Here is a 27,482-nt window from a genome sequence, read left to right as displayed (position 1 = left end):
TGTTACAAGGAAACTTTACAATAGAAACAATTATACAATAAAACAATCTAAGAATTTAGTATGACTAATGACCTCAATGTCACACTCCTAATGACTACCTTTATGGACATTGTACCATGTTACTTGCCATTACGTACATATGTGGCACATTCAGTGCCTTTGGTTTTTGTGGTTTCTTATGCAATTTAATAAAGAAATTAAAAAAAAAAAAAAAACATGACAGAAATATCTGAACAAAGTACTAGAAGTAAGGGCTGCAGAGTAAAAGCATTACGGCACCGGGGAGGTTTCCCCTAAATCATTATGTGGCACTTGGTTCCTCAGCTGACTGCACACATCAGATAGAAATTTGCTGATCACTTATTGTCAGCTTTACAGACATGTATGTCACCGACACAGATCAGTCTGGGAACTGACCAGTTTGCAGCAAGCTGCAATGCAGGAATAATCAGCGTTATTCACTTCACTGTCAGTGGGTATAAATCTTATGGCATTCGGGAGCATGAGCTAGACTTCTACTTTCACCTAAACAGTTCATTCTAATCTATGGCCTGTAAGAAGATTAATACATCCACCAAACCATAAAGCCAAGAGACTTGCTGGACTTCTAAGAGTAAAGTGGAGCTGGTCTAAAGTGTATGAACACTAGAACACAACGTGCCTGCTCCATGGCCCTATGTGAGGCAGACGACTACACACAATAACAAATGGCCTGTAGTGTCTCCTTAATATTCCTTCCGAACACCAGAACCATACATCTCTCTGCTGTGCACCATGTGAAGCTCTATTTTTATCCATGATGCATCGGCTCATGTTCTGCCATCAGACCCTGCGCTGTCACTCCACCGATAATCACCATGCACCGTACACACAGCTCATCTGTATGCTGACCGCACTGGCAGCTCCGCTCTGTATGGAGGCAAAATTCAGCACACACAAAAGGGGAAGATTGTGACTTTTATTACCAGATATGAAATTTACCTTCAACCCATTTATTTTTTGAACTGGTGTAAATTACAGACACCAGGTTCCAGAATTCAGCAGATTGTTGCGGGTGAGGCCGCACACAAGCATGCAATTTGGCACTACAATCTGGCCTTTAAATACAAGGCCAGCTCAAGTCTGTCAGAACGCGAGCAACTAGTACAAAGCTATAAACAATCCCAGCCCTTCTACATAATCTGTCTGCATCACAGGTCATCTTGGGCTTCTCTGAAAATCCTAGGCTTCTAGAAAACCATGTGAGGAAGTAATGACATAAAACTCACCAAAATCTAGCCTGTCTTTTTGGTTTCTCTGGAGTAGTCCCAGCAGCAAGTCAGATAGATAAGCAGATGTTTCTCCAGGAATGCTGTAATGATAAATAAAGGAAAGCGTCAGCTACAACCAAGATTCCATAAGAACATAAATGAGACACTGGACACATTTGTCAAAATTGGGCTTGTTACTCGCAGAATATTAGTATTAATAAAATTGGCTGGAGATTCAGTGTTGTCCAGATCACTGGGAAATTTCTAACACTTTCCACTACTCTTGTTCTAGTGGAAAACCATCAGGTTGGACCTGATATTGTGCCAATCCATCATCATGGTACGCATGGCTGATTAAAGGGACTATCCCTATATTTTTCCTACTGGGCTAAAAACTGAAAACTGTTGACGATTCTGCTGCTTCACATCAACAGAGCAGCTCTCTTATTTCGGGCTGCTCTGTCCACAAGGCGTGACTGTGGACATGTTGATTAACCGGCAGCTCCCCGCAGTAATGCAGCGGGGAACCAAAGGTCAAACAGGTATGACAATGGCAGTGACGCCACGTCAACAGAGCAGAGCCAGAAAGGAAAAAGAACAGCTGCTCTCTCGATGTTAAGTCCCCGAAATATGTAGGAATACCAGATTGGCGCCAGGCTTAACAGCATGTAGTTGGAAACACTCTGCCTGTAAATTCTTAGGCCCATAAGAAAAAAATAAAATAGTCCCAGATAACCAATTCAATGTGGTAATGTGCAATGGAAAAGTCGCAATAAGATTGCAAAATCCCCCCCCCCGTAAATGTGTGAAATATTAAAAATGTGACAGTACCTTGGAACTAGGTTCTTATTCTTTTCATAAAACAGTCTCAGATCTTGAGGGCTATTTGCCTGTCATAAAGAATAGGTAGACTTTATACATCCATGTACTTATACAACAGTAGCCATTTATGTTGCATCAAGGGCATGAAAGGAACACGCAGCCCAATACGTGATGTGAGCTTACACAGAGGGTGTGACTGGATGACGTAAACCATAGAAATATTGAATCCACCAATCACCAGAATATTGCTTGTGCAAATTTTTTAAAGGAAAGCTTCAGCCCAAACTTATAATATAAATTAAGCACATAGAATCATAGAATGGTAGAGTTGGAAGGGACCTCAAGGGTCATCGTGTCCAACCCCCTGCTCAATGCAGGATTCACTAAATCATCCCAGACAGATGTCTGTCCAGCCCGTTTGAAAACTTCTATTGAAGGAGAACTCACCACCTCTCGTGGCAGCCATTGATCACCCTCACTGTCTTTTGTGGTGGACATCACCCTTATAAAAATTCCAGCTTAGTGTTCAAATTGCTGCCTCTTTTCTGCAGAAACCGAGGTTTAATCAAATATGCTAATTAGCATTGCATAATTGGTAACAAGGCTCCGTGCTGTCCACTGATTTTTTCATGTCCCTCATTGGTGATTGACAGCACTGGCTTGCTTGGCTTGAGCATGGGTCTGTGCAGAGGAATCGTAAGACTGTGCGGTTAATCGCCTCTGAGGAAGGTGGGAACAGGAAAGATCAGTGGGCAGAACAGTGCACCGAGCCTCTTGGCCAAACCAAGGGGGCGCCGAGCCACATAATTAGCATGCTTCATTAAACTTCAGAGGCAGCAATTAGAACACTATAGGTGCAATTTTTATAGGGGTCAATATGTATATTACACATATGTATATTACACATATGTATATTACAGATATGTATATTACACATATATATATATATATATATTTATATTTATTTATTTGTCTAAGGGGTACTTCCGTCTTTCTGTCTGCAACTTCCGTCACGGAAATCCCGCGTCGCCGATTGGTCTCGCCAGCTGCCTGTCATGGCTGCCGCGACCAATCAGCGACGGGAATAGTCCGATTAGTCCCTCCCTACTCCCCTGCAGTCAGTACCTGGCACCCATGTATGTATGTATGTATGTATGTATGTATGTATGTATGTATGTATGTATGTATGTATGTATGTATGTATGTATGCATGCATGCATGTATGTATGTATGTATGCATGCATGCATATAGCAGCCACATAGTATAAAGCACAGGCCAAGTAGTATTTGTCTGCTATATACTACGTGGCCTGAGCTATATACTATTTGGCTGCTATATACATACATACATGTTCTAGAATACCCGATGCGTTAGAATCGGGCTACCATCACATACATACATACATACATACATACATACATCTCCCCTACAAGGCTTTGTGTTAAGGATCTACAGTACTTTGGCTAACAGACTTCCTCATAGGCCACTTTCATGTCAGTATTTTGGATCAGTATATTGAAGTCAAAATCAGAAGTGGGGCCAATTTTTGTGTTTTAAAACTATGCCCTGAATGTTTCCAGGATAGCCCGACTCCTACTGAATGCATTTATTATACTGGCAGGCAAGGCAGTCATGACCTTTGTGAAAAAGTATTTGGCAGAGGTTTCATCAATCTAGTAATATGCGGTGTGAAGTTTGACAAATCTTTGCAAGCAGAAATTAGACTAGATTTTAGAGGAAATTGCATAGAGATGGAATAGAAAATTATATGTCTAGGAACTGGGGAATAATTTTGCATAAAACCATATAAAAAAAATCACAGCAAATGCTGTATATGGGGGTCCAGGAACGGGTGGGAGAGTTTAAAGACTATGAACATATATCCTTCTGTATTCAATGGTAGACACCCCATTCTAGCAGGTCATGTAACCTGCAATATAGAATCGCCGAGACTTCACATCGAATGTGCACTGTTATTAATAGTAAATATCACTTTGTGGTATCAAGAGGATGCCAAGAGCTACAAATCAAACTTCTTATACCATTTAACCAAAACCACAGGCGGCAATTTATCTACCGACAATAAATCTAGCTGTATCAAAGGCTGCGGTTACCTGAAAAGGTGGCTTGCCAACCAGACACTGATAAAGCACCGTCCCTATGCTCCACAGGTCCGCCTTTGCATCGTAATGTTGAGACATAATAACTTCCGGAGCCTAAAAATTAAATCACCGGACTGTTATCTGGGAAATGTAGCAATATATTTACAGACGCAGCAGAGATGACGAAATATAGGTAAAATACAAGTAGTATGCGATCTTTAAAGGGAACTGGTCAATGAGAAAAACGCTATTACCTGCGGATATGAAGTTATTCTACAGGTTAAGAGCATTCTGAAACCATGCGACGCCCGGACTTAGACCACCACTTAGACCACCACTGCCAGGAGGAAATAAACTTTATTCCCCACAGGAGCGTTCAGGTTTCAGTCGCGGGGGGTGGTGACCACTGTGTGTATAGAGAGCAGAAACTGTAACCACATCCCTGGCACTGACTGACAGCAGGATAAGCATTAGAGCCGGCTATCAGTCAGTGCCAGGCAAGTGTTATACATAGAGCGATGACCGAAACAGTGCTGCTGCCGCCCCTCTGACTGAAATCCGAGAATTGCCGAGAGAAATGGAGTTCATTTCCTCCTAGTAGCGGGGTTCCAAGTGCCATCGCCAAGCAGGTTCAGAACGCTATTAACCCGATATCTGCAGGTTAATAGTGTATTTTTCACGTGACCGGTTCCTGTTGATAACTCCTACAGGTTTCTTACACCCCAAAGAACATACTGTAAAAGGTCTAAAAAGATGTGGCTGTATGACAAGTTTGCTCTCTTCCAACCCCTTAAAAATTAGAGGTTTACCAAGGGTGTGGAAAGTTTCCATTAGTTAATAGCCACTACTCGATCCATACCAGCAGTGTAGTATTACACGCGACTGCAGGTTAATGCGATCGCCCGTATACTACACAGATCAAGTCACTTTGATAGCAGTTTTATGTTGTGGCTTATAAAAAAGGACTCTGATAAAGGGAGCACTCCAAAATATCATGTGTGACAACCCATTTAAGCCAAAAATATGAACATCTAAACGTTCTGAACTACTAAAGAGTCAAAGAAACATACTATTACCATACTATTTGTTTGAAACGTTAAAAAAAAAAGAAAGAAAGAAAAAAGGATACTAAACTAACAAAAAAGTTAGTATTGTGCGGCAGTCCTCCCTTCCTACTAGATAACCACCAGCTGCAGACAGGAGCCCATGCTCCGTGCTGGAAGAGCTCGGCGCAGGGAACAACAGCCAGGTAATTAGCAACTACCCACCGGTAACTTTTTGGACCCATGGCCAAAAAAACTCAAACCCCAGATAACCCCCTAAGTATCAAGTTCCAAATGTTACAGGGTAACTTTCATCTTATGAACCTTTTGAAATGTCAGAAGGTTTTGTGTGGTGGGTCTGTGTCCTGAGAACGCCGTCCACGGCTACAACAGAAGACAAGGAGCAATTCTTTAACAGGATTCTAGGAATTCAAATAGGACTCAGCCATTATCACCACCCTGACAGGTCACAGTGACTCACAAAGCTCACACGGCGTTCTCAGGGCAAACACTGCAGGACACCACATTTCTGTTACACAACAAACAAAGAAACTAAATTATTTATATGGCATGGTGACTGTGTATAGTATCGATGAGATGTCAATGTACAAAAGTGGATCCGTCACCAGATTTCACAATACAAAACTTTATATATTATTAAGTAGATATCTGAGACCTGATAAGGCTGGTGTACTTACTTTAAACATTTAGGTCAATCGATGTATAATCTTTTGTAAAAGTTTAGATCTGGCTATAATGCTCATTTTCATAAAAGAATTATACTGCCATGGATTTACATGGCATGTACACCAGCCCCATCAAGTCTAAGAAATCAATTTAATAATGTGCAGAGTTTGTATTGTGAAATCTGGTGACAAATCTGCTTTAAGTTTATTTAGTCCATAGTAAAGTTTGTCCTTCCAGTATGTATCAGAATAACCTCAATATACTTTCATCTACAGCAGACCTAAGCAAAGTGCGGCTATCCAAAGGATGCAGATAGCAGTGAATATAATGGTGGATAAGGGGCCTCCGATGTCTTCATCCATCACCCCGGGTGTAAAACAGACAGCAGATGCTATTATGTTACTACTTGGTATCTCATGTGCAGAGCCTCAGTACACACAGCAAATACCGGAGCTGAAAATCGGGGGAACAATAGATGGGTATGCGTTTTGTTTTTTCCTCATATACGTGTCTGTATATAGGAGAGCTATGCGAGTGCTCATGCCGTATATATGAGGGTCATACTGTATTTGGTGACTCATACTGTATATAGGGGCTATGTGGGGGATCATACAGTATATATGAGGGTCATACTGTATATAGGGGCTATGTGGGGGATTATACAATATGAGGGTCATACTGTATATAGGGGCTATGTGGGGGATCATACAGTATATATGAGGGTCATACTGTATATAGGGGCTATGTGGGGGATCATACAATATGAGGGTCATACTGTATATAGGGGCTATGTGGGGGATCATACAGTATATATGAGGGTCATACTGTATATAGGGGCTATGTGGGGGCTCATAATGTATATAGAAGGGTCATACTGTATATAGGTGTTATGTGGGGGATCATACAGTATATATGATGGTCATACTGTATATAGGGGCTATGTGGGGGATCATACAGTATATATATGAGGGTCATACTGTATATAGGGGCTATGTGGGGGATCATACAGTATATATATGAGGGTCATACTGTATATAGAGGTTATGTGGGGGATCATACAGTATATATGAGGGTCATACTGTGTATAGGGGCTATGTGGGGGTCATACTGTATATAGAAGGGTCATACTGTATATAGGGGTTATGTGGGGGATCATACTGTATATAGAAGGGTCATACTGTATACAGGGATTATGTGGGGGATCATACTATATGTGAGGGTCATACTGTATATAGGGGCTATGCGGGGGATCATACTGTATAAAGAAGCTGTGGGGTTTCACGCTGTATAAGGGTCTGTCTGTGGGCTTGATGCTGTATAAAGGAGGGTGCTGTGTGGGATCATACTGTATTGAGGTACTGTGGGGGCTTATACTGTATATAGGGGCTGTGTGTTTGCTCATACAGTATATAGTTGGGGTGTCAGCATACTTAATTCTGATCAATATTCAGTGATACAATTATATAAAATGATAAATTGTTAACATTAATATTGAGCAGAATTAATGTCAGACTATTGGTTTGTCACATCCAAACATGCGCGGTCTCTCATGTGGCCCCTTGGGAAAATTAATTGCCCACCCATTATCTAGAGGCTTTTACAGTATACACTGGCATACACATTACTTTTACCTAATGTGAACGAGCTAATGTTCTAGTCATCTTCTGACTACTGTATATAGGTGTCTTATGAACTGTCCCTGATGACTGATGTCATGAGAAAAGAAAAAATTGAACATGCTGGATATTTTAACACCACCAATTCAGTTGTTAACCAACGCCAATTGAAAAAACATGAACCCTTAGGAGAGCATCCATGTTCATGACAAAGTTAGGAGTAATAGCCATCATTCAAAAGACATCTTAATAGGACATGAAGCTATACAGGTAAATGACAGCCTGTAACAAAACGTGTAATTAAGTCTGGGGGTTGCAGAAGACAATAGTTTGGGTCACACTACAGGGACTTTTCATGGTATCTGCCTGTAACTACTAGGCTTGTACGTGGTTATATATGTGACTGTGGTTAACAAGTCTATATAGCATTATAAGGAAGCATGTTCGTATAATTACAACTATGGACCAGTTTAGCATCACAGCTTATTGACGAGAAGTCTAAGCAAGATCACTTTTACAAGATTTTCCATGCCTCTGGTAACTCGTCGAGTTATTACAGTGTTTTTTGTTTTGTTTTTTTAAATCAACTTATCCCCTATCCACACGATAGGGAATAAAGTGCTAATCACTGAGGGTCTGACTTCTGGGATCCCGAGATAGGGACTCTGGAACCGTTCTGAATGGAGTAGAGGTGCACATGCTTGGCCTTGGTCCAACATACCATGAAAGGAGTGGAAGTGTGCATGCCTGGCCTTGGTCCCACAAACCAGAATGGAGTGGAGATAAGCATGCTTGGCCTTAGTCCCACAGACCATGAATGGAGTGGAGGTGAGCATGCTTGGCTTTGGTCACACAGACCACAAATGGAGTGGAGGGGCGCAAGCTTGGCCTTGGTCCCACAGACCATGAATGGAGTGGAGGGGCGCAAGCTTGGCCTTGGTCCCACAGACCATGAATGGAGTGGAGGTGAGCATGCTTGGCCTTGGTACCACCGACCATGAATGGATTGGAGGTGCACATGTTTGTCCTTGGTCCCACAGACCATTGATGGAGAGAAAGAAGTGCATGTGCACCTGCACATCTGCTCCATTCAAAAATGGGACTTCAGAGAGGTGTTCTCAGGGTTCCAGAGCACCAATCTAGAGATCCCCGGGGCTCCCAGCGGTTGGACCCCTAGTGATTAGCAATTATCCCCTATCCTTTAGATGGGGCACAATATGCTCTTTTGGGTACAACCCTTTAATACTCGGCATGAACTTCAACTGTCAAAAAACGAGTCTTTGCAGTATTTTAGGGATTAGTAACTAGTAGAGTAAAGTGGCACCCTTCAAGCAAGTATAAGTATGTTTCACTACGGTTTTAAGGCAAATGTACATTATTGTCACATGAAGAATTATGCAAAACTCTACTGACCATGTACATTGGAGATCCACATAATGTGGCAGCCATCATGTTACTCTGTAAATAACGTGCAAAGCCAAAGTCCGCTAGAAGAGAGACAAATAAAAAAAAAAAAGTGCATGAGAATCCACATGAATCACCAACAAACAAAAAAGCCAATAGTTTTAAGGGAAGTAAAGCTTACCGTTAGAGAGTCTGATACATTAATGGAACTGCTACAACACTACACCAATAGTGGCCCAATGCAGAGCTTGGATAGTAATAGCTGGTGGTAATATTCACTCGGAATATGAGCCACTGAAAGGAGTTCATACATAGTATGCAGATAGAGATCTATGCCGCGCATTCTAGTTTGCAAAAAAAAAAAAAAAAAAGACAGGCACCTCCTAGCAAAATCAAATGCATGTATAGGTGCAAGTTGCTGCATTGCAATACTATACAAACACGAGCACGCGGAGACAAACGTGAACAGAGTGTCTGCCTATTCATTCAGTGGCTTGCAAAACTATTAACCCCTTTGGCATTTTTTTGTGTTTTGCTACCTCACAACATGGAATTTCATTGTTTTTTTTTTTGTTGTTTGTTTTTTTTGAGAGTTTGCATCAGTTCATGTAAAGAACATGTCTACAACTGTGAATATTTGGGGTTCTTTTTATTGCGAAGTAAACAACAAATAAAACAAAATAACTGAAAATAACAGTGTGCATAACTATTCACCCCCCTAAAGTCAGTACTTTATAGAGTTTCCTTTTGCAGCAATTACAACTGCAAGTTGCTTCGGATAAGCCTCTACGAGCTTTCCAATGAGATTTTTACCCATTCCTCTGGGCAAAACCTCTCCAGCTCCTTCAAGTTCGATGGTTTCCTCTTGTGAACAGCAGTCTGACCACAGATTCTCAATTGAATTAAGGTCTGGGCTGTGACTAGGCCACTGCAAAACATTTACATGTTTTCCTTTAAACCACTCGAGTGTTGCTTAACCAGTATGCTCTGGGTCACTGTCTTGTTGGAAGGCGAGACTCCATATCCCAGGTTCAAATCACAAACAGGTTTTACTCAAGAATATTCCTGTGTTTCGCACCATCCACCTTCCCCTGCTGCCAAAAAACATGCCCACAGCATGATGCTGCCACCACATTTCACTGTGGGGATGGTATTTTTGGGGTGGTGAGCTGTGTTGGTTTGGCGCTAGACATAACGTTTACCTTGGTGGCCAAAAAGTTAGATTCTGGCCTCATATGACCACAGCACATTTTTCCATACATTTGGAGAGTCTCATGTCTTGGCAAACTCAAAACGAGCCTTACAATATTTGTGTGTTAGTAAACGCATTTTTTCTGGCTACTCTTCCATAAAGGCCACCTCTATGGCTTATTGTGGTCGTATGGACAGATACTCCAGTCTATGCTTATGAACTCTGCAGCTCCTTCAGGATAACCTTTGGTCTCTGTGCTGCCTCTCCAATTAACACCCTGCTTGCCAGGTCGACCCTCTCTTGGCAGGTTTCTTGTGGTACCATGTTCTTTCCATTTGATGATAATTGATTCGATGGTGCTGCGGGGATCATGAGAAATTGGGACAATTATTATTATTTTATTTTTTATTACCCAACCCTCATTTGTACTTCAGGAAAACTTTGTCCTTGACTTGTTTGGAGATCTCTTTGGTCTTCAAGGTAGCATTTGCTTAGTACTGCCTCCTGCTTAATGGTGTTGCAGTCTCTGTGACCTTTCAAAAAAGGTGTGTATATACTGAGAGACTTGAGGCACTTAGATTGCACACAGGTGGACTTCCTTTCACTAAGCATGTGACTTATGAAGGTAATTACTATCAGCAGAAATTTTTTTTGGGGGGGGCTTCATTGCAAAAGGGGTGAATACATATGTACAGTAGGTATGGAAAGTATTCAGACTCCTTTAAATTTTTCATTCTTTCATTGCAGCCATTTGGTAAATTCAAAAAAGTTCATTTTTCTCTCATTAATGTACACTCTGCACATATTGACTGAGAAAAACCCAGACATGTAGAAATTTTTGCACATTCATTGAAAAAGAAAAACTGAAATAGCACATGGTCATAAGTATTCAGACCCTTTGCTCAGACACTCATATTTAAGTCACATGCTGTCCATTCCCTGGTTATCCTCCTTGAGATGGTTCTACTCCTTCATTGGAGTCCAGTTGTGTTAATTAAACTGATAGGACTTGATTTGGAAAGGCACACATCTGTCTATGTAAGACCTCACAGCTCACAGTGCATGTCAGACCAAATGAGAATCATGAGTCAAAGGAACTGGCCAAGGAGCTCAGAGACAGAATTGTGGCAAGACACACATCTGGCCAAGGTTACAAAAGAATTTCTGCAGTGCTCAAGGTTCCTAAGAGCACAATGGCCTCCATAATCCTTAAATGGAAGAAGTTTGGGACCACCAGAAGTCTTTCTAGACCTGGCCGTCCAGCCAAACTGAGCAATCATGGGAGAAGAATCTTGGTGAGAGGTAAAGAAGAACCCCAAGATCACTGTGGCTGAGCTCCAGAGATGCAGTTCGGAGATGGGAGAAAGTTCCACAAAGTCAACTATCACTGCAGCCCTCCACCAGTCAGGTCTTTATGGCAGAGTGGCCCGACGGAAGCTTCTCCTCAGTGCAAGACATATGAGAAGCTTGCATAGAGTTTGCCAAAAAAAACAAAAAAAAACACACGAAGGACTCCCAGACTGAGAAATAAGATTCTCTGGTCTGATGAGATGAAGATAGTGGTATGTGTGGAGAAAACCAGGTACTGCTCATCACTGCAAAATACAATCTCAACAGTGAAATACGGTGGTGGCAACATCATGCTATGGGGGTGTTTTTCAGCTGCAGGGACAGGACGACTGGTTGCAATTGAAGGAAACATGAATGCGGCCAAGTACAGAAATATCCTGGATGAAAACCTCTTCCAGAGTGCTCTGGACCTCACACTTGGCCGAAGGTTCACCTTCCAAGACAATGACCCTAAGCACACAGCTAAAATAACAAAGGAGTGGCTTCAGAACAACTCTGTGACCATTCATGACTGGCCCAGCCAGAGCCCTGACTTAAACCCAATTGAGCATCTCTGGAGAGACCTGAAAATAGCTGTCCACCAATGTTCACCATTCAACCTGACGGAACTGGAGAGGATTTGCAAGGAACAAATGGTGGATGATCCCCAAATCCAGAAGTGAAAAACTTATTGCATCATTCCCAAGAAGACTCATGCCTGTACTAGCTCAAAAGGGTGCTTCTACTCAATACTGAGCAAAGGGTCTGAATACTTATCACCACGTAATATTTCAGTTTTTCTTTAATAAATTAGCAAAAATGTCTACATTTCTGTTTTTTTCTCAGTCAAGATGAGGTGCAGAGTGTACATTAATGAGAAAAATAATGAACTTACCAAATGGCTGCAATGAAACGAAGATTGAAAACTTTAAAGGGGTCTGAATACTTTCCGTACCCACTGTACATGCCAATTTTAAAATTATTTGATCCAATAAATTTAATTTATGCCTCTATTTTTCTCACTTCACTGATTTAGACTATTTAGTGCTAATGCATCACACACAAATCGGATTCCAAAAAAAACATTTAAACACACGTTATAATGTAACAAAATGGTAAAAAGACGAGGGGTGTGAATACGTTTGCAAGCCACTGGATCTATAATGTACACGCATGCCTAAGCTCGCTGTATTGGTTTGTGTGTAATCTCATTAGTAACAGGCTATAATCTACTTTCTAATTGCTTTTTACAGCATTGCAATCATTGTCCCCAATGCCCTAGAAATAGGCTGCAAGATTATGCTTTACATAGTCCATGTAGTTTTCTTTAGAATTTGCTATTTTTAAGCATTAAAAGGAGCATTACTCTACTGGACCGTACAACAATGCCAAATGTAAATCACAATCACTGCTCATTACCCAGCATGGCAGAGAACAGCCAATTCTTCACAATCATTATAACCAGCCAACTCTTTCCCTGCACAAAGTCAAACAGTGATAGGACTTCTTATTCCTGTATACTGGGCAGAGTACACCTCCGATCTACATTTGGACAATGCAGCAATAAGCCTTCCAGCTGGATCCTGTTCACATTGACTTACCAAACTGTTTTTTCTGTTAGTTACCCTGCAGTGGACAGAGGCCTGGCTCAGGCTACCGTGACTGAGCATGTGTGCACACCAGCTCGTTGGCGGGACAGGCAAACTGTGATACACTGAACAGGTGGCGCTATACTAGTAAATGTCGTAACTCTTCGCTGGCTGTTTTATCACACATCATATAAACTGAAAATTTGGTTAATTTTGTATGATCTATACAATAGATAAGACTTAAACAGTGAGATAACCCTTTCAGATAAATAATTCATAGTATTTCTTCAACACATTTTTGTATTCTATGCAAATAGAAGAATATGATCGCCTTTTATATACCATACTTAAAAGGATTTTCCCACGAACAAAGTACATTTTAATAAACGGATCTTGGAATAAATATATGTTCCACAATTGGATGTGTAAAAAAAAAAAAAAGTTCCCGTGCCGAGATAATCTTCTAAAATGTTCCCCTTTATAATGGCTGTGTCTCACCGTGCAGGAACATGGTCTGATCATACCACAGCTCCTGGGCAGGGGAGGAAGCAAAAGAGTATACTGACAGGACAGCACAGGAATGCAGCAGATTATGCTTTATGTCAGGTAAAGCAAGATTTTATACAGGCAGGGAAAGGTTTTTCCTTACAGAAAATAGCAGCAGCTGTGGTCCCATGCGGTCCTGTTGATGGTGACTAGAAATAACTGTCCAACATGCTAGCTAAATACAGATTTCTATAATAACTTACCAATCTTTATCCGGATGCCACTAAAAGTTGACTTCTTCCGACTAGCGTAAGAGAGAAGGATATTTTGCGGCTTCAGGTCCCGGTGGATAATGCCCTTGCTGTGTAGCACCCGCATTGCAGCTGCAATCTGTTGCAGGAAGACTCGTATGGTGTCTTCACTCAAGGTTCCTTTGGCTGCATTGTACAAAAAAAAAATAAAAGATAAAAAAAAAGAAGAATGGGTTATTAAAGCCAAAAGCATTTTACGCCTACGGTACCTTTGATCTACATAAATTATTTATTTTTAGAGCACCATTGATCCCATGCTGCTGCACACGTGAAAAGGAATTACCGGTATATAGAAAGTACAAATAATACAATGGGGAAAAAAAAACTAACATTAACATACTGGGGCAGAAGGGAGACGGCCCTGGCCTTGCTGACTTAAAGCCTGCAGGATAATGCAATTAATTGTACAAGGGTTTAGTTTCCACTGGGTATTTTACAAAATAAAATAGACCTGTATTGGCTGCTAATACCCAGTAACTAGAGAGTAGTGAATCCATTTGCAGGATCCTGGTCTAGCTGTGACCTCCATATTCTGTGGCTGCCACGCAGTAGCCCGGTGAACCGCCTTCTACCTGCCTGAATCTCAGAGACCTCTTCTGATCGGTAGGCCCAGTGTGAAGTCATCATTGCAGTGTGATGCAGGCATGTTACGGCAGGTCTATAGTACCAAACATAAGAAGTGCCAGGGTTTCCGGCAGGTAGGAAGCGGGTCACTTGCCTCCGGTCTGGAAGCCACCAACCACTGATGTTTTTGTTGGACCAGGGTCCTGTGAATCGATTCACTCGTCTCCACCGGTAACCCTCACATTTTATCAACGCCTCCTTTCCCAACATATATCATGTAACCAAGTTGGTAAAAGGAGAAAAAAAAAAAAATCTACACAAAAACAAATCACTCACTACCACAATGCACCCCAACAAAATACAATATGAAAATAGAGGTCTTCACCAATATGTTATTAATGGGACACAACAAAATGGAAAATCCAGATAGACTATTTGGGTTACATTAGCTTCGGATCAATCTCCGGGGATCTGACCGGCTTTATTAGATGTGAGTATACCGTTGTGGCAGATTAGAAGAACTGGACTTTTTTTTATACTTTAAAGTACATCTGCTTTGCCCTTTCGGAAGACGGGTATGCCATTCAAAGTCTCAAGCAGTGTAACGCCATGACACCTCTTTGATTGTCCCTGAGGAAAAGATGTGTGTGTGTGCTTCCCGAATAGTTGACTCCTTTCATGCAGCATTAGCCTAACACTGATGCTGCCAGCAAGCGCCAAGCCCTGTGTGTAGCTGGGTTAAGTAAGGACAGCCTGTTGGCCCGCATTCATATTACAACTAGAGCTCGCATCCAAAACAAAGCAGAGTGACAAGAAAACCCCCCAGAAATAGATAACTAAAAACACAGGCACAAACAACTTACGACAAGAACGTGAATATTTTACCATGTGTGGGTACACAGTGTTCAATGCTATAAAATGACAACATCAATATGTTACCACTTTCCAGAAATATTAAAATATTCAGATACTTCAGATTTGGCCTCATTCTACTGTGACAAACCATGCAAAGGTGTCAAACTATGGTCATCTGACCCTCGTTTCTCAAGTGATTTGGCCACTGCCCATGGGTGCAGAATGGATGTAAAGGTTGTGAATAATAATTTATCATTTAAGATTTTTTTTTTTTTATCTACAGTCTTTCACTAGATGAAGTGTGCAGAACAATTCCATAGCCCAGATTCAGTATGGTCTCTGTGCATTTTTCTAGAGTAAAAATAATGACTTATGAAGTGCGGATATCAAGGAAACCTCTTTTTTTGGAGCTGCCCGAAAATAAAACCTATATGGTCAAAAGTTTAATTTCATATTAATTTATTTGTTAAAACTTTTGTGATTACTCCCCAGAGGGCTCCCCTTTCTCAGGACATGGAAGGAATTGATCCTCAGGTTAAATACATCATAATACATATATTTCTAGTAGTTAAAAGTACAATAGCACTCTGGTGGAAAAAGAATTGGATTCACCCAACTTTACAGATATTCTGGATACAATCTATCAGCATAGTGCTGCATTAGAATGGAGATTTGCTGCCAACACCAATAGTATTAGAAAATATCTGAAAAAAATGGAAGATTTGGAGTGGCAAGTTTTGTAAAGAGTAAATCTTTTGTAGACATGCAAGATGGATAAAAATTGTTACTTTATAGCTCTTTCCAATACATTGCATAAGAAAAATTGTATTATATTTTATTCAAAAGATAAAAAAAAATAAAAAAAAAATAATGACTTATGTTGGTGCCTTAATTAGCATTTAAAGTGTTAGTCCCAAAATCAGAATGTGGTCTTATGTAGGCACAAATTAATAAATCCATAATGAACATTATTATAATTATTGATAAATTTGCCCCGTATTACACATAAGGGTGCACATCAGGCTCTATTTACCCAAGAGTTGTCACTAGTTCCATGTAGATACACTGATTTCGGTTGAGCATTTGCTGTGAAGTCTTTCTCAACTGGTGTTCAATATAACTTTCTTGTCCTTCCACCACTGATAGAGCGTTTCCTACTTTTACAATACACTCTGCTTCTGTGCACTATATGGTCTAGTACACAACTCTACCTGAATGATTGTTATCTTCTGGCATCTAAATCAACACAGGTACATGCGTGTTACATCAAAGATCTGTTAGCTAGCTTCCATCAGAACTCAACTGTCCTGCTCTACTGGGGAGCTTGAAATAACTAAATACAGCAGAGTTTAGACGAGCAAGGCGGAGTTGTGTTTGATGCCTACTGCATGCAGACCAATGAGGAGGATATCTTCTGCTATATGCATCAACAAAGGACTATTTGCAGTTCGACATCAGTGATCTGTTAGCAGAAGGCATCAAACACAGCTTAGCAATGGTTGTCCAAGTCCTGGTGTAAATAGCTATTTCTTTTTTTTTAAACAAGACTTTTTATTGATTTATATCAAATAATACACGTGCTGTCAAATAGAAAATACAGAATAAAGTCAACATCAAGAATAATAGGAATATAGTGTGTCACACTACAGTGAACCACTGGTAGAATGAGAATCAAAATAGCAATTTTTTCAACATAAACTTTAGAAACTATAGAAACTGAGAATTAAAACTTGCAAGATTTAAGCAAAAAAGAGATCGTCCAAAGCCGGTTTAATGAGATTCCATTTACCCCATCTTGTTTGGAACTGTTCCTCTGTTAAATGAAGGGTAAAATGAATTTTTTCGTACGCTTGTTGGTTATCTACAAACATAATTAAGGTTTTGATGTCAGGAGCCTGCTTACTTTTCCAACCTTTCGCTATGTGGAAAGCCGCAGACATCAAGATATTGCATATCAAGTAAATAGCTATTTCTATCTTAGAAGTTGAAGCACAGAGCAGAGCAGGACAGTCCACTGATCTGTTACCTAGTTTCCAGCAGAGCTGATGTGACACACATGCAACTGTGTGGATGTAGATGGCAGAAGATAAAGTCCTTCAAGAGGAGTCCTGTACAGGACCAAATAGAGGAACTGACCAAGATGAAAATAGGCCCATGGGTATAAGAGAAATCTTTTCTGTGTGTTTGATCTGTATATTAAACAAGAAGTATGCATTTACTAGGCTTTGCGAAATATACGGTAATATGGTTGCATTAATAACCCCTTAATTTGCACTGTTAAAGCTCGTTTTAGTTAAATTTGCAACAGGAACAGAATAGCTGGTCTCAGGAGCGCAGAAGGAGAACACAGACACCTGTTAGGCTGTGTGCAGATTTTTCGCATTTTTTTCACTATAAAAACACATACATTATGCATCCCATCATTTAGAATGCATTCTGCAATTTTTGTGCACATGATGCATTTTTTTCCGTGAAAAAAACGCATCGCGGTAAAAAATGCAGCATGTTCATTAATTTTGCGGATTTTTTGCGGCTTTCCCACTATATTATTGCATTGGGAACCTCCGGAAAAATCCGCGAGAAAAATGCATGCGGATTTCTTGCAGAAAATGTCCAGTTTTGCTCAGGAAATTTCTGCAAGAAATCCTAAACGTGTGCACATAGCCTTAGGGTAAAACCACAACGCGTTTCAACGGCGTGCGCTATCTTCTTCAGGTGATATAAATATCCACCTGAAGAAGACGGCGCATGCCGTTGAAACGCATTGTGGTTTCACGCGTCAGTATATACCACGGCCGACTTAGCGCTTTGTCCGCAGACAAAGCACTTTAACATTTGGCTTTACACTTTGATTTAATCTCTATTACATCGCTGTACTTTCCGCTGTAAATTTTTTTTTTCCAAAAACAAAAAAACGTATGAAATCAGAGGGGAGAAGAATTTGTCTCGGTGTTGATCCAATACTTCTATGTTGTATTTGATACAATTACAGGTGACCATCTAATGTGCATGGGGGCCACTCACTGTAGATTGAGCTTGTTGACTCACTCAATCCATTTTTCCTCCTGGTAGATAAGATACCTTCAGGGGTATCTGACAGCCGTATACTCCCCTCCAAGAGATGGCTGTAACAGAAGGATCTATCAAAGGCAGATGGGCAACTTTAGTTGTTTTTTTCCAGCAAGTTAGAAGGGTGCGTTGGTAATGGGGTCTTGAGGACAACAGGCAAAATGTTATGGGGAAAGCATGGATTTGTATTGAGAAGCATGTAAAGGTGGGCTTGGTTATGGTATACAAGAAGGACCATTTGACAGAATCTTGTGAGATACCATCTTTCCTAGACTGTTTTTAACCCCTTACCGACCTCCGCCGTACTATTACGGCGGAGGTCGGTACCCCCGCTTTGATGCAGGCTGCGGCTGTGAGCCTGCATCAAAGTTGGGACATGTGAGATGTTTTGAACAGCTGACATGTGCCCGCAATAGCGGCGGGTGTAATGGCGATTCACCAGCCGCTATTATCTAGTTAAATGCCGCTGTCAAACGCTGACAGCGGCATTTAATCGGCGCTTCCGGCCATGTGGCCGGAAATGAGGGCATCACCAACCCCCGTCACATGATCGGAGGTCAGCGATGCGTCGGTATAGCAACCAGAGGTCTCCTTGAGACCTCTATGGTTGCTGATACCAGCTTGCTGTGAGCAAGCCTGTAATACAGCTACATAGGAGTGATCTGATGATCGCTGCTATATAGCAGAGCCGATCAGGCTATGCCAGCTTCTGGCCTCCCATGGAGGCTATTGAAGCATGGCAAAAGTAAAAAAAAAAAAAAAAAAGTTTTAAAAAAATATGAAAAAAAAAAAAAGTTTAAAATCACCCCCCCTTTAGCCCCATTCAAAATAAAAACAAACAAAAAAAAAAAAAAATCAAGCCTACATACTGTACATTTGGTATCGCCACATTCAAAATCGCCCGATCTATCAATAAAAAAAGATTAACCTGATCGCTAAACAGCGTAACGAGAAAAAAATTCGAAACGCCAGAACTACGTTTTTTTGGTTGCCGCGACATTGCATTAAAATGCAATAACGGGCGATTAAAAGAACATATCTGCACCAAAATGGTATCATTAAAAATGTCAGCTTGGCACGCAAGAAATAAGCCCTCACCTGACCCCAGATCACGAAAAATGGAGACGCTACGAGTATTGGAAGTTGCGCCTTTTTTTTTTTTTTTTTTTTTTAGCAAAGTTTGGAACTTTTTTTACCACTTAGACAAACCGTAACCTAGACATGTTTGGTGTCTATGAACTTGTAATGACCTGGAGAATCAAAATGGCAGGCCAGTTTTAGCATTTAGTGAACCTAGCAAAAAAAGCCAAACTAAAAACAAGTGTGGGATTGCACTTTTTTTTGCAATTTCACCGCACTTGGAATTTTTTTCCCGTTTTCTAGTACACGACATGCTAAAACCAATGAGGTTGTTCAAAAGTGCAACTTGTCCCGCAAAAAAACAGCCCTCACATGGCCATATTGACGGAAAAATAAAAAAGTTATGGCTCTGGGAAGGAGGGGAGCGAAAAACGAGACCGCAAAAACGGAAAAGGGCAAGGTCTTGAAGGGGTTAATGATAGAAAACTATAATTGCATTCTATTCCTCCATGATTAATTTGTGTCCTAGATATATGGAGAGGCAAATCTACTGAATTTAGGGTTGAATCCAAAAAGTGGTCACCTTGACGCTGCTGGATGGGCTTATACAATTTGATCAAGGCTGTAAAGTAATGCAAGTTGTGTGTGTGCAGCTATAGTGGAGTCCATGCATTCATTAATTGCCAAGTGCTGTTGCATAGTGATTGAAAAGGGGTGTCAGACTTTGAGCACCAAACCTTGTATCTTGTGGTTTAAACAGATGGTTTAAATAGATACACGCTCCTCATTGAACCCTCCTTTATAAAGGAAACATGAAAACTAGAGAAATAAAAAAGCAGAACCAGAAAGTTAGTTACATGTGGCCTCCACTGTAGACAGAGCGGTAGAAGAGATTAACGCTGTAGCAAGCAGGCCCCAGACTAAAATAAGAAAAAAACAAAAATAACCCTAAACCTATTGTGCTCATCATAAGCGCGCGTGCGTGCGTGCGTGTGTGTGTGTACTAAATGTAAAGTCTTCTGCAGAATAAGGAAGGTTATTTTTTGCGTGTGCCTCCCCTTGGGATTGCAGCTGGAGAGAATAATATTCTGCTTGTTTTTTTTGTTCTTTTTCAGATCTTAAAAAGGTTAAAAAAAAACCTAGCGACAACCGAGAGTAATAGCCAAGACAATGAAACCGAGCTGGGAAAACAAGCGGCTCCTGTTACTCCTTGACGTCTATTCTAGAGGATGGATTTTCATGAACAAAGATTAAAATGTCTTTTTTTTCTACTAAGTCTACTACATGATAGTTTTACAAAAGGGAAACAAAAGTACCTTGTAAATAATCTGCCAGGTCTCCTCCATTACAGTACTGAAAAAAAGAATACATTAGGATGATTCACAGGCTAGAAAATCTACAATATTTGCATAATAGCAGCCCAGTGTAGCGGCAAAAAAGAGCCACAATCTGGTAAGTATGTTTTCAGACTACTCCTAATGACCACATGTTCAGACAAGGGTTTATACTTCCCCTTTCTACAGTCCTGTAAGCAAAGAAAAACAAAACACTTGTCTTTACGCACGAGAGCCCAAAACTTGTTCAGCTGCACATGGGTACAATGCTGAACTTGATGTACGGATGTCATGCACTCACTGCCTCTCTATATCATGCCCTACAAGCATTGTTCTAGTTAAAGGGGGGGTAATAATAATAATAATAATAATAATAATAATAATAACAATAACCATAAAAATCATAAAAATCATAAAAATAATAATAAAAATAATAATAATAAAATCATAACAATAAAATAATAATAATAATAATAATAATAATAATAATATTATTATTATTGGGTAGTCCATATGCAAGAAAAATTGGACCTCAGGTAAAGCGTAACACTCCACTCCAACGCCATATCTCGGCTTCTATTATCAAATTGTCAAAAGCAAAAAAGCCCTAACTAAAAACTATTACAATTTTACTTTTATTTAGACTAGCTATTAATAGAACTAACATTTAAATTTGCAGCAATCAGTATGTGGTTTGGACAAATTTGGGGATAACAATATCTGTCTCCAATATAGCCCTCGCACAACCTTGTATTTAAATATGGATCAGTGTAACCGCGGACCTAAATCATCCTATCTTACTGTTTTCACGGCCCACATAACTGACTATTGCTCATTAGGAAACCGTTCTAAGCCTCCCCAACATGTTTCACCACACAACTGGCATCATCAGGGGATTAAAGCTATAATGATATATTAAATAATTCATTAATATATTAATTATATTTTATAGCTTTAATTCCCTGAAGATGCCAATTGTCTGGTGAAACATGTTGGGGAGGCTTAGAACTGTTTCCTAATAAGCAATAGTCAGTTATGTGGACAATTCAAAGAGTAAGCTAGGATGATTTAGGTCCACGGCTACATTGATCTATACTTAAATACAAGGTTGTGCGATTGGGGGATAAATCAGAGACAGATAGTTCTCTCCAAATTTGCCCAAACCACATACTGATCGCTGCAAATTTATCATGTTATTCCTATTAACAATGTAAATAAAAGTTACATTTTAAGTCTTTAGTTAGGGATTTTTTGCCTTTGGCAATTTGATAATATTTGTACGTACCCTACGCTGACGGTTTGAGCACCATAGTTTAGTTTTAGTATCTCTGCTTCTCACTCTGTTCACTGTTAACAGGGCTACAACAGTGATGTACATGTGACCACTGCATCCAATCAGTGGCCTCAGTTCCGAGGCAAGAGGTGGCGTATTGTAGGCGGGACGTCACCACTGCAGCCCTGAAAAGACCGCCAGACTCAAGCAACAACTGGTAAGCAATGCCAATTCTATCATTGTAAATCCTTACCTACCAGTGGGCTCATTTTTTACTGTTACCACAATTTAACGGACAACCCCTTAAATGCAGGTGCATCCTCCAAAAAATAAATAAATAAATAAAAATAATTAATGGCAATAACTAAGGGTCTCTTCAGGCTAAATTTGCAGGAGAGACATTACCCCCTGCACGCTTACATTAGAAATGTAGAGACATTTTTATACAATCTCCAATAGGCAGAAATTTATTTTTTTTAGAGGTAAAATGGAGCTCATATTTGATGTCACTTTAATGATCACATTAGAAAACTGAACGATTAATAATTACCCTATATAAAGCATTATTAGAAATTAAAGTCCACATGAAATTCCAAATTCTCCGTCCCCCAAGAGCTGTCAGCAGAATACAGGCATGTGCTGACACAGACCATCACGGCCCGCTAATAGGCAGTGTAACATTGTCAGCAGTGCACTGCAAGAATGTGTGCGGCTAATTGACTTACAATGTCCTATGTGATTACATTTTTATCATTGTATTGGCATGCATGGGATTAGCAGATAAAGGGTTGATAGATCCTTCAACTTTATTCTACACTAGATAATAGCTCAGCATAAAGCACTATTAGCAAGCCTACAGAATTCCACACTTCCCTACATAAATGCAATCAGACATACCATAGAACATGCTTACCTCCATGACCAAGAAAACAGAGTTGGGCATTTCCTGCAAAAAAAAAAAAAAATGAAATGACAACATATAAGATTGATTGGACATTTCAATCACATGACAATAATATAACCATCAAAGAGGTTTTATGAAAAGAAAGAAAAAAAATCAATTGTTACAATAGAAAATGTACCGTCACCAGCAAACACGAGATATCAGCACCATACAGATACCATTGCAGGCTGGCTAAGGGTATGTGCACACGTTAAGCATTTACTGCCAACATTTCTTTTTTTTGGAAGGTCAAAAAAAAAAAAAGGCTGCATTAAAAAAAAAAAAAGTTTGCGCTTGTCAAGTTTTTCCCCGATCTATTAGAATGGGTGCAAAACACAGCAAACAAAAGATAAGCAACCTATGCATGAGTCTTCAGGAATCACATTCACTGTGCTGGAAGTGCAAACTGCTGAGTTTTTGCAGCAAAAACGTAACATGTAAAACATTCTCTAAAATAGCATGCAATTACCATGATGGAAGCAGTGCACTCATGTCAACCTCCCAGTTGTCACAAACGTTTTCAATCTATGGATCCCACCAACATAAAATTTTTGTCCAGATACATAGGGAACAAACCAAAAAACCTAAGAGGAACCCCATACAAATTTAAGTCTGCTGAACTTTGAAAAACAGGCCTTAGATTGTTGGTCAATATAACATCCAACATTCATAGTCTGAATACAGACCTTGATCTCTGGTCTGGCTTGCAGGTCTCTTGACCCAAACCCTCAATTTGCCTATGACGCTTGGAGTCCCACGACCGGTTAGAAAAATGAGGTCTGTACTTGAACTGTTAATGTCAGATATGTAAAACTGGCCTAATTTGTTTGAGGACCTCCTTGCTATTCTCCAACTATTAAAGAGGTTATCCACTGCTTTTACATTGATGCTCTATCTCTAGGATAGGGCATCAATGTCTGATCGGCTGGGGTCCGGCACTCTGCACCCCCGCCAATCAGCAGTTATGGGTGCCAGCGGCCAGAAATACTTACTTGTGGAGCTTGGCCGTCTACTTGTAGTGACCGCCGTGGGGTACTACACATCCGCTTCCTACACAATCCAATAGGAAACAGATGTGCATTAACAAGCCCCGGCCACTACAAGTAGACCGCAAAGCTCCCAACTGATCAGACATTAATGACCTAAGAATTGGGCATCAATGTAATAGTGGACAACTTCTTTCATTTCAAGGGTAGCTGGAATCAAATGGTCTTAATTCAATGACCATTTCTATTAATTCTGAGGGTGATAAGCCGCTGCCAGACATCTTTCTTCGTGTTAAAAACACAAATTCTTGGGCAAGTCCAGCGTCCGTGTGCATTGCAAGAGTTGGGTGAGAGCCATCAGACGAATCAGTATTCAGTTGAGAACTACATAATGTGTATGGGCACTAATCTATCCAGAGCCCACACTGGGGAGGCAGCAACATATCCCCCTACATACAGTGGGACATGTCTCCAATAAGTTGTAAAATTAAACTCATACAAAGGAGTAAGGACTAGTATAACTTACCATGCTATTACATACTGCAAGATAAATACATAAAATAATGTATAATGGGTCCAACAAAGGAAAAAAACAACACTTCCATGGTCTCCTTCTGGTATACAGAAGCCTAAATTTGGCATATACATTGGTGTATATACTAAGAAAAGCTAAAAAAAAAAAAAACAAACAGATTCTACGGTCCAGATTCCACACATGCAGTTTTTAAGTCACTTTTTTTTGTAATCTCCTGGATTTCGCTGACATTTATTGCGCCAAATAAATGACGACTGTCCATGCGACTATGAGCAAAAAGTTGCAATTTAAAAAAAAAAAAAAAAAAAAAGGTGCAAATGAATCAGCATCTGGAATCGTTAAGACTGTGTGGGTTGGGTGACTAAAAAAAAAAAAAAAGATATATACCGTATATACTCGAGTATAAGCCGACCCGAGTATAAGCCGACCCCCCTAATTTTGCCACAAAAAATTGGGAAAACTTATTGACTCGAGTATAAGCCTAGGGTGGAAAATGCAGCAGCTACCGGTGAATTTCAAAATTAGAAATAGATACTCCATACCATTCATTATGGCCCCATAGATGCTCCACATAAAGCTGTGCCATATATACAATGCTCTGCACCGTTGCCCCATAGATAGCTGTGCCATATATATATATAATGCTCTGCACCATTGCCCCATAGCTCTGCCATATAGTGCTCTGCACCATTGCCCCATAGCTGTGCCATATAGTGCTCTGCACCGTTGCCCCATAGCTGTGCTATATAGTGCTCTGCACCGTTGCCCCATAGCTGTGCCATATAGTGCTCTGCACCGTTGCCCCATAGCTGTGCCATATAGTGCTCTGCACCGTTGCCCCATAGCTGTGCCATATAGTGCTCTGCACCGTTGCCCTATAGCTGTGCCATATAGTGCTCTGCACCGTTGCCCCATAGCTCTGCCATATAGTGCTCTGCACCATTGCCCCATAGCTGTGCCATATAGTGCTCTGCACCGTTGCCCCATAGCTGTGCCATATAGTGCTCTGCACCGTTGCCCCATAGCTGTGCCATATAGTGCTCTGCACCGTTGCCCCATAGCTGTGCCATATAGTGCTCTGCACCGTTGCCCCATAGCTCTGCCATATAGTGCTCTGCACCATTGCCCCATAGCTGTGCCATATAGTGCTCTGCACCGTTGCCCCATAGCTGTGCTATATAGTGCTCTGCACCGTTGCCCCATAGCTGTGCCATATAGTGCTCTGCACCGTTGCCCCATAGCTGTGCCATATAGTGCTCTGCACCGTTGCCCCATAGCTCTGCCATATAGTGCTCTGCACCATTGCCCCATAGCTGTGCCATATAGTGCTCTGCACCGTTGCCCCATAGCTGTGCTATATAGTGCTCTGCACCGTTGCCCCATAGCTGTGCCATATAGTGCTCTGCACCGTTGCCCCATAGCTGTGCCATATAGTGCTCTGCACCGTTGCCCCATAGATGCTCCACATAAATCTGTGCTGCTGCAATAAAAAAAAACAAAAAACCACATACTCACCTGTCTTGCTTGCAGCTCCTCGGCGCCATCTTCCCGGCGTCTCTCTGCACTGATTGATCAGGCAGAGGGCGGCGCGCACACTATATGCGTCATCGCGCCCTCTGCCTGAACAGTCAGTGCAGAGAGACGCCGGGAAGATGGCGCGACGCCCGGCGTGTGGAACGAGGACAGGTGAATATGACATACTTACCTGCTCCCGGCGTCCCGCTCCTTCCCCCTGCCTGTCTTCGGTGCCGCAGCCTCTTGCTCTTATCAGCGGTCACCGGCACCGCTTCATTAGAGAAATGAATATGCGGCTCCGCCCCTATGGGAGGTGGAGCAGCCTATTCATTTCTCTAATGAGCGGTCCCACGTGACCGCTCAGGGGAAGAGGCTGCGGCACCCGGAGACAGTGGGACGTGCAGGGGGGTGCCAGGAGCCCCGGAAGCAGGTGAGTATATGACAGTGCTCACCCGCCGACCCCACCACCGATCATGACTCGAGTATAAGCCGAGGGGGCACTTTCAGCTATATATATATATATAGCGAATACATGTGAAACAGACATGAAAATGACGCAAATAGAATACAAAACTTGGTGGACAAAAAAAAAAAGAAGGGTGCAAAACTAGGAAGACAACAAGCAATGGTGAATCAGGACCCCGGTGTGAAGTGAACATTACTTTACTGAATCCTTCGGCAATGTATAGTAGCACGATGCATAGCTGAATTAAAACTTATAAGGGGGCGGCTGCAATGGATGCACACTCGTTATTGACTCTTTAGTACAAGCTTTATTTTACTAGTCCTTTTCCATGATTCCCGAGCACTATGTTTGGAGAACAGCGGCCTATTTTCCCATGGACACTATCTTGCGTGTTATCACAGGCCCATTTTCCGGTCTCTCGTTTTCCTAGAAAGAGCTTTTCTAGGAATGCTAACCCTACTTGCATAAATAACTCATAACATGGCTAGCCTCTGAAGACAGATTATTCACGCCATGTGGCTCATATTACAGTCAGAAAGTTCGTTTTCTAACCTTCCACAGCTGGAAGTGTTTGACCCCATTAATCATTAGTCATGTGAAGGGCTGTAGGGCCCCAGCAATAATTGGTTAGATTGCCTGTAGGGTGCCAGAGGCGCTTTGCACAGCGCTCAGTAAGAGCAGAGGATTGTTCTCTATTCACACAGATACTTTACAAAACAAAAGGCTTGCACTAAGTAAATTGACAGTAAACTACATTACCGGTTACTCCAAAGGAACATTTCATTTAATAATTCAACATGAACGAGGAGACCGAGAGGTTCTCCAAACGTTACTATTTAATAAAGATGGTGGATTACCAAACAAGTTGTCAGGTCTGATCTGCGCTTGCAGAGAGTAACGCTATCAGACAGACAAATGTAAGCAATAGAATGCATGAACGAGCAGGAAAACTCAAGCATTGGCCAAGGCTCAAGATCACAGAAAATCTCTTTGCGAAACACTATGCAGTATCGTCGGAGAGGAATGTCAG

At 41.0% G+C, this 27,482-nt stretch overlaps 1 protein-coding gene across 2 annotated transcripts in view; it reads right to left on the bottom strand.

Annotated features, from left to right (window-relative positions):
- The window catches only part of ULK2 (unc-51 like autophagy activating kinase 2), a 118,085-nt gene that overhangs the window by 47,218 nt on the left and 43,385 nt on the right, over positions 1 to 27,482 (bottom strand). For both annotated transcript variants that reach the window (XM_077296240.1, XM_077296241.1), the window contains exons 4-10: positions 22,921 to 22,953; positions 20,717 to 20,753; positions 13,785 to 13,958; positions 8,935 to 9,008; positions 4,188 to 4,289; positions 2,082 to 2,140; positions 1,269 to 1,351 (exon numbers count right to left, since the gene is read on the bottom strand). In XM_077296240.1, coding sequence (XP_077152355.1) covers positions 1,269 to 1,351; positions 2,082 to 2,140; positions 4,188 to 4,289; positions 8,935 to 9,008; positions 13,785 to 13,958; positions 20,717 to 20,753; positions 22,921 to 22,953 — 562 coding nt within the window. The remainder of the gene's footprint in view (positions 1 to 1,268; positions 1,352 to 2,081; positions 2,141 to 4,187; positions 4,290 to 8,934; positions 9,009 to 13,784; positions 13,959 to 20,716; positions 20,754 to 22,920; positions 22,954 to 27,482) is intronic.

This window comes from Ranitomeya variabilis, chromosome 3, assembly GCF_051348905.1.
Source record: "Ranitomeya variabilis isolate aRanVar5 chromosome 3, aRanVar5.hap1, whole genome shotgun sequence".
In the NCBI taxonomy this organism is placed as follows: domain Eukaryota; kingdom Metazoa; phylum Chordata; class Amphibia; order Anura; family Dendrobatidae; genus Ranitomeya; species Ranitomeya variabilis.
This window is presented reverse-complemented; position numbering and strand designations above follow the sequence as displayed.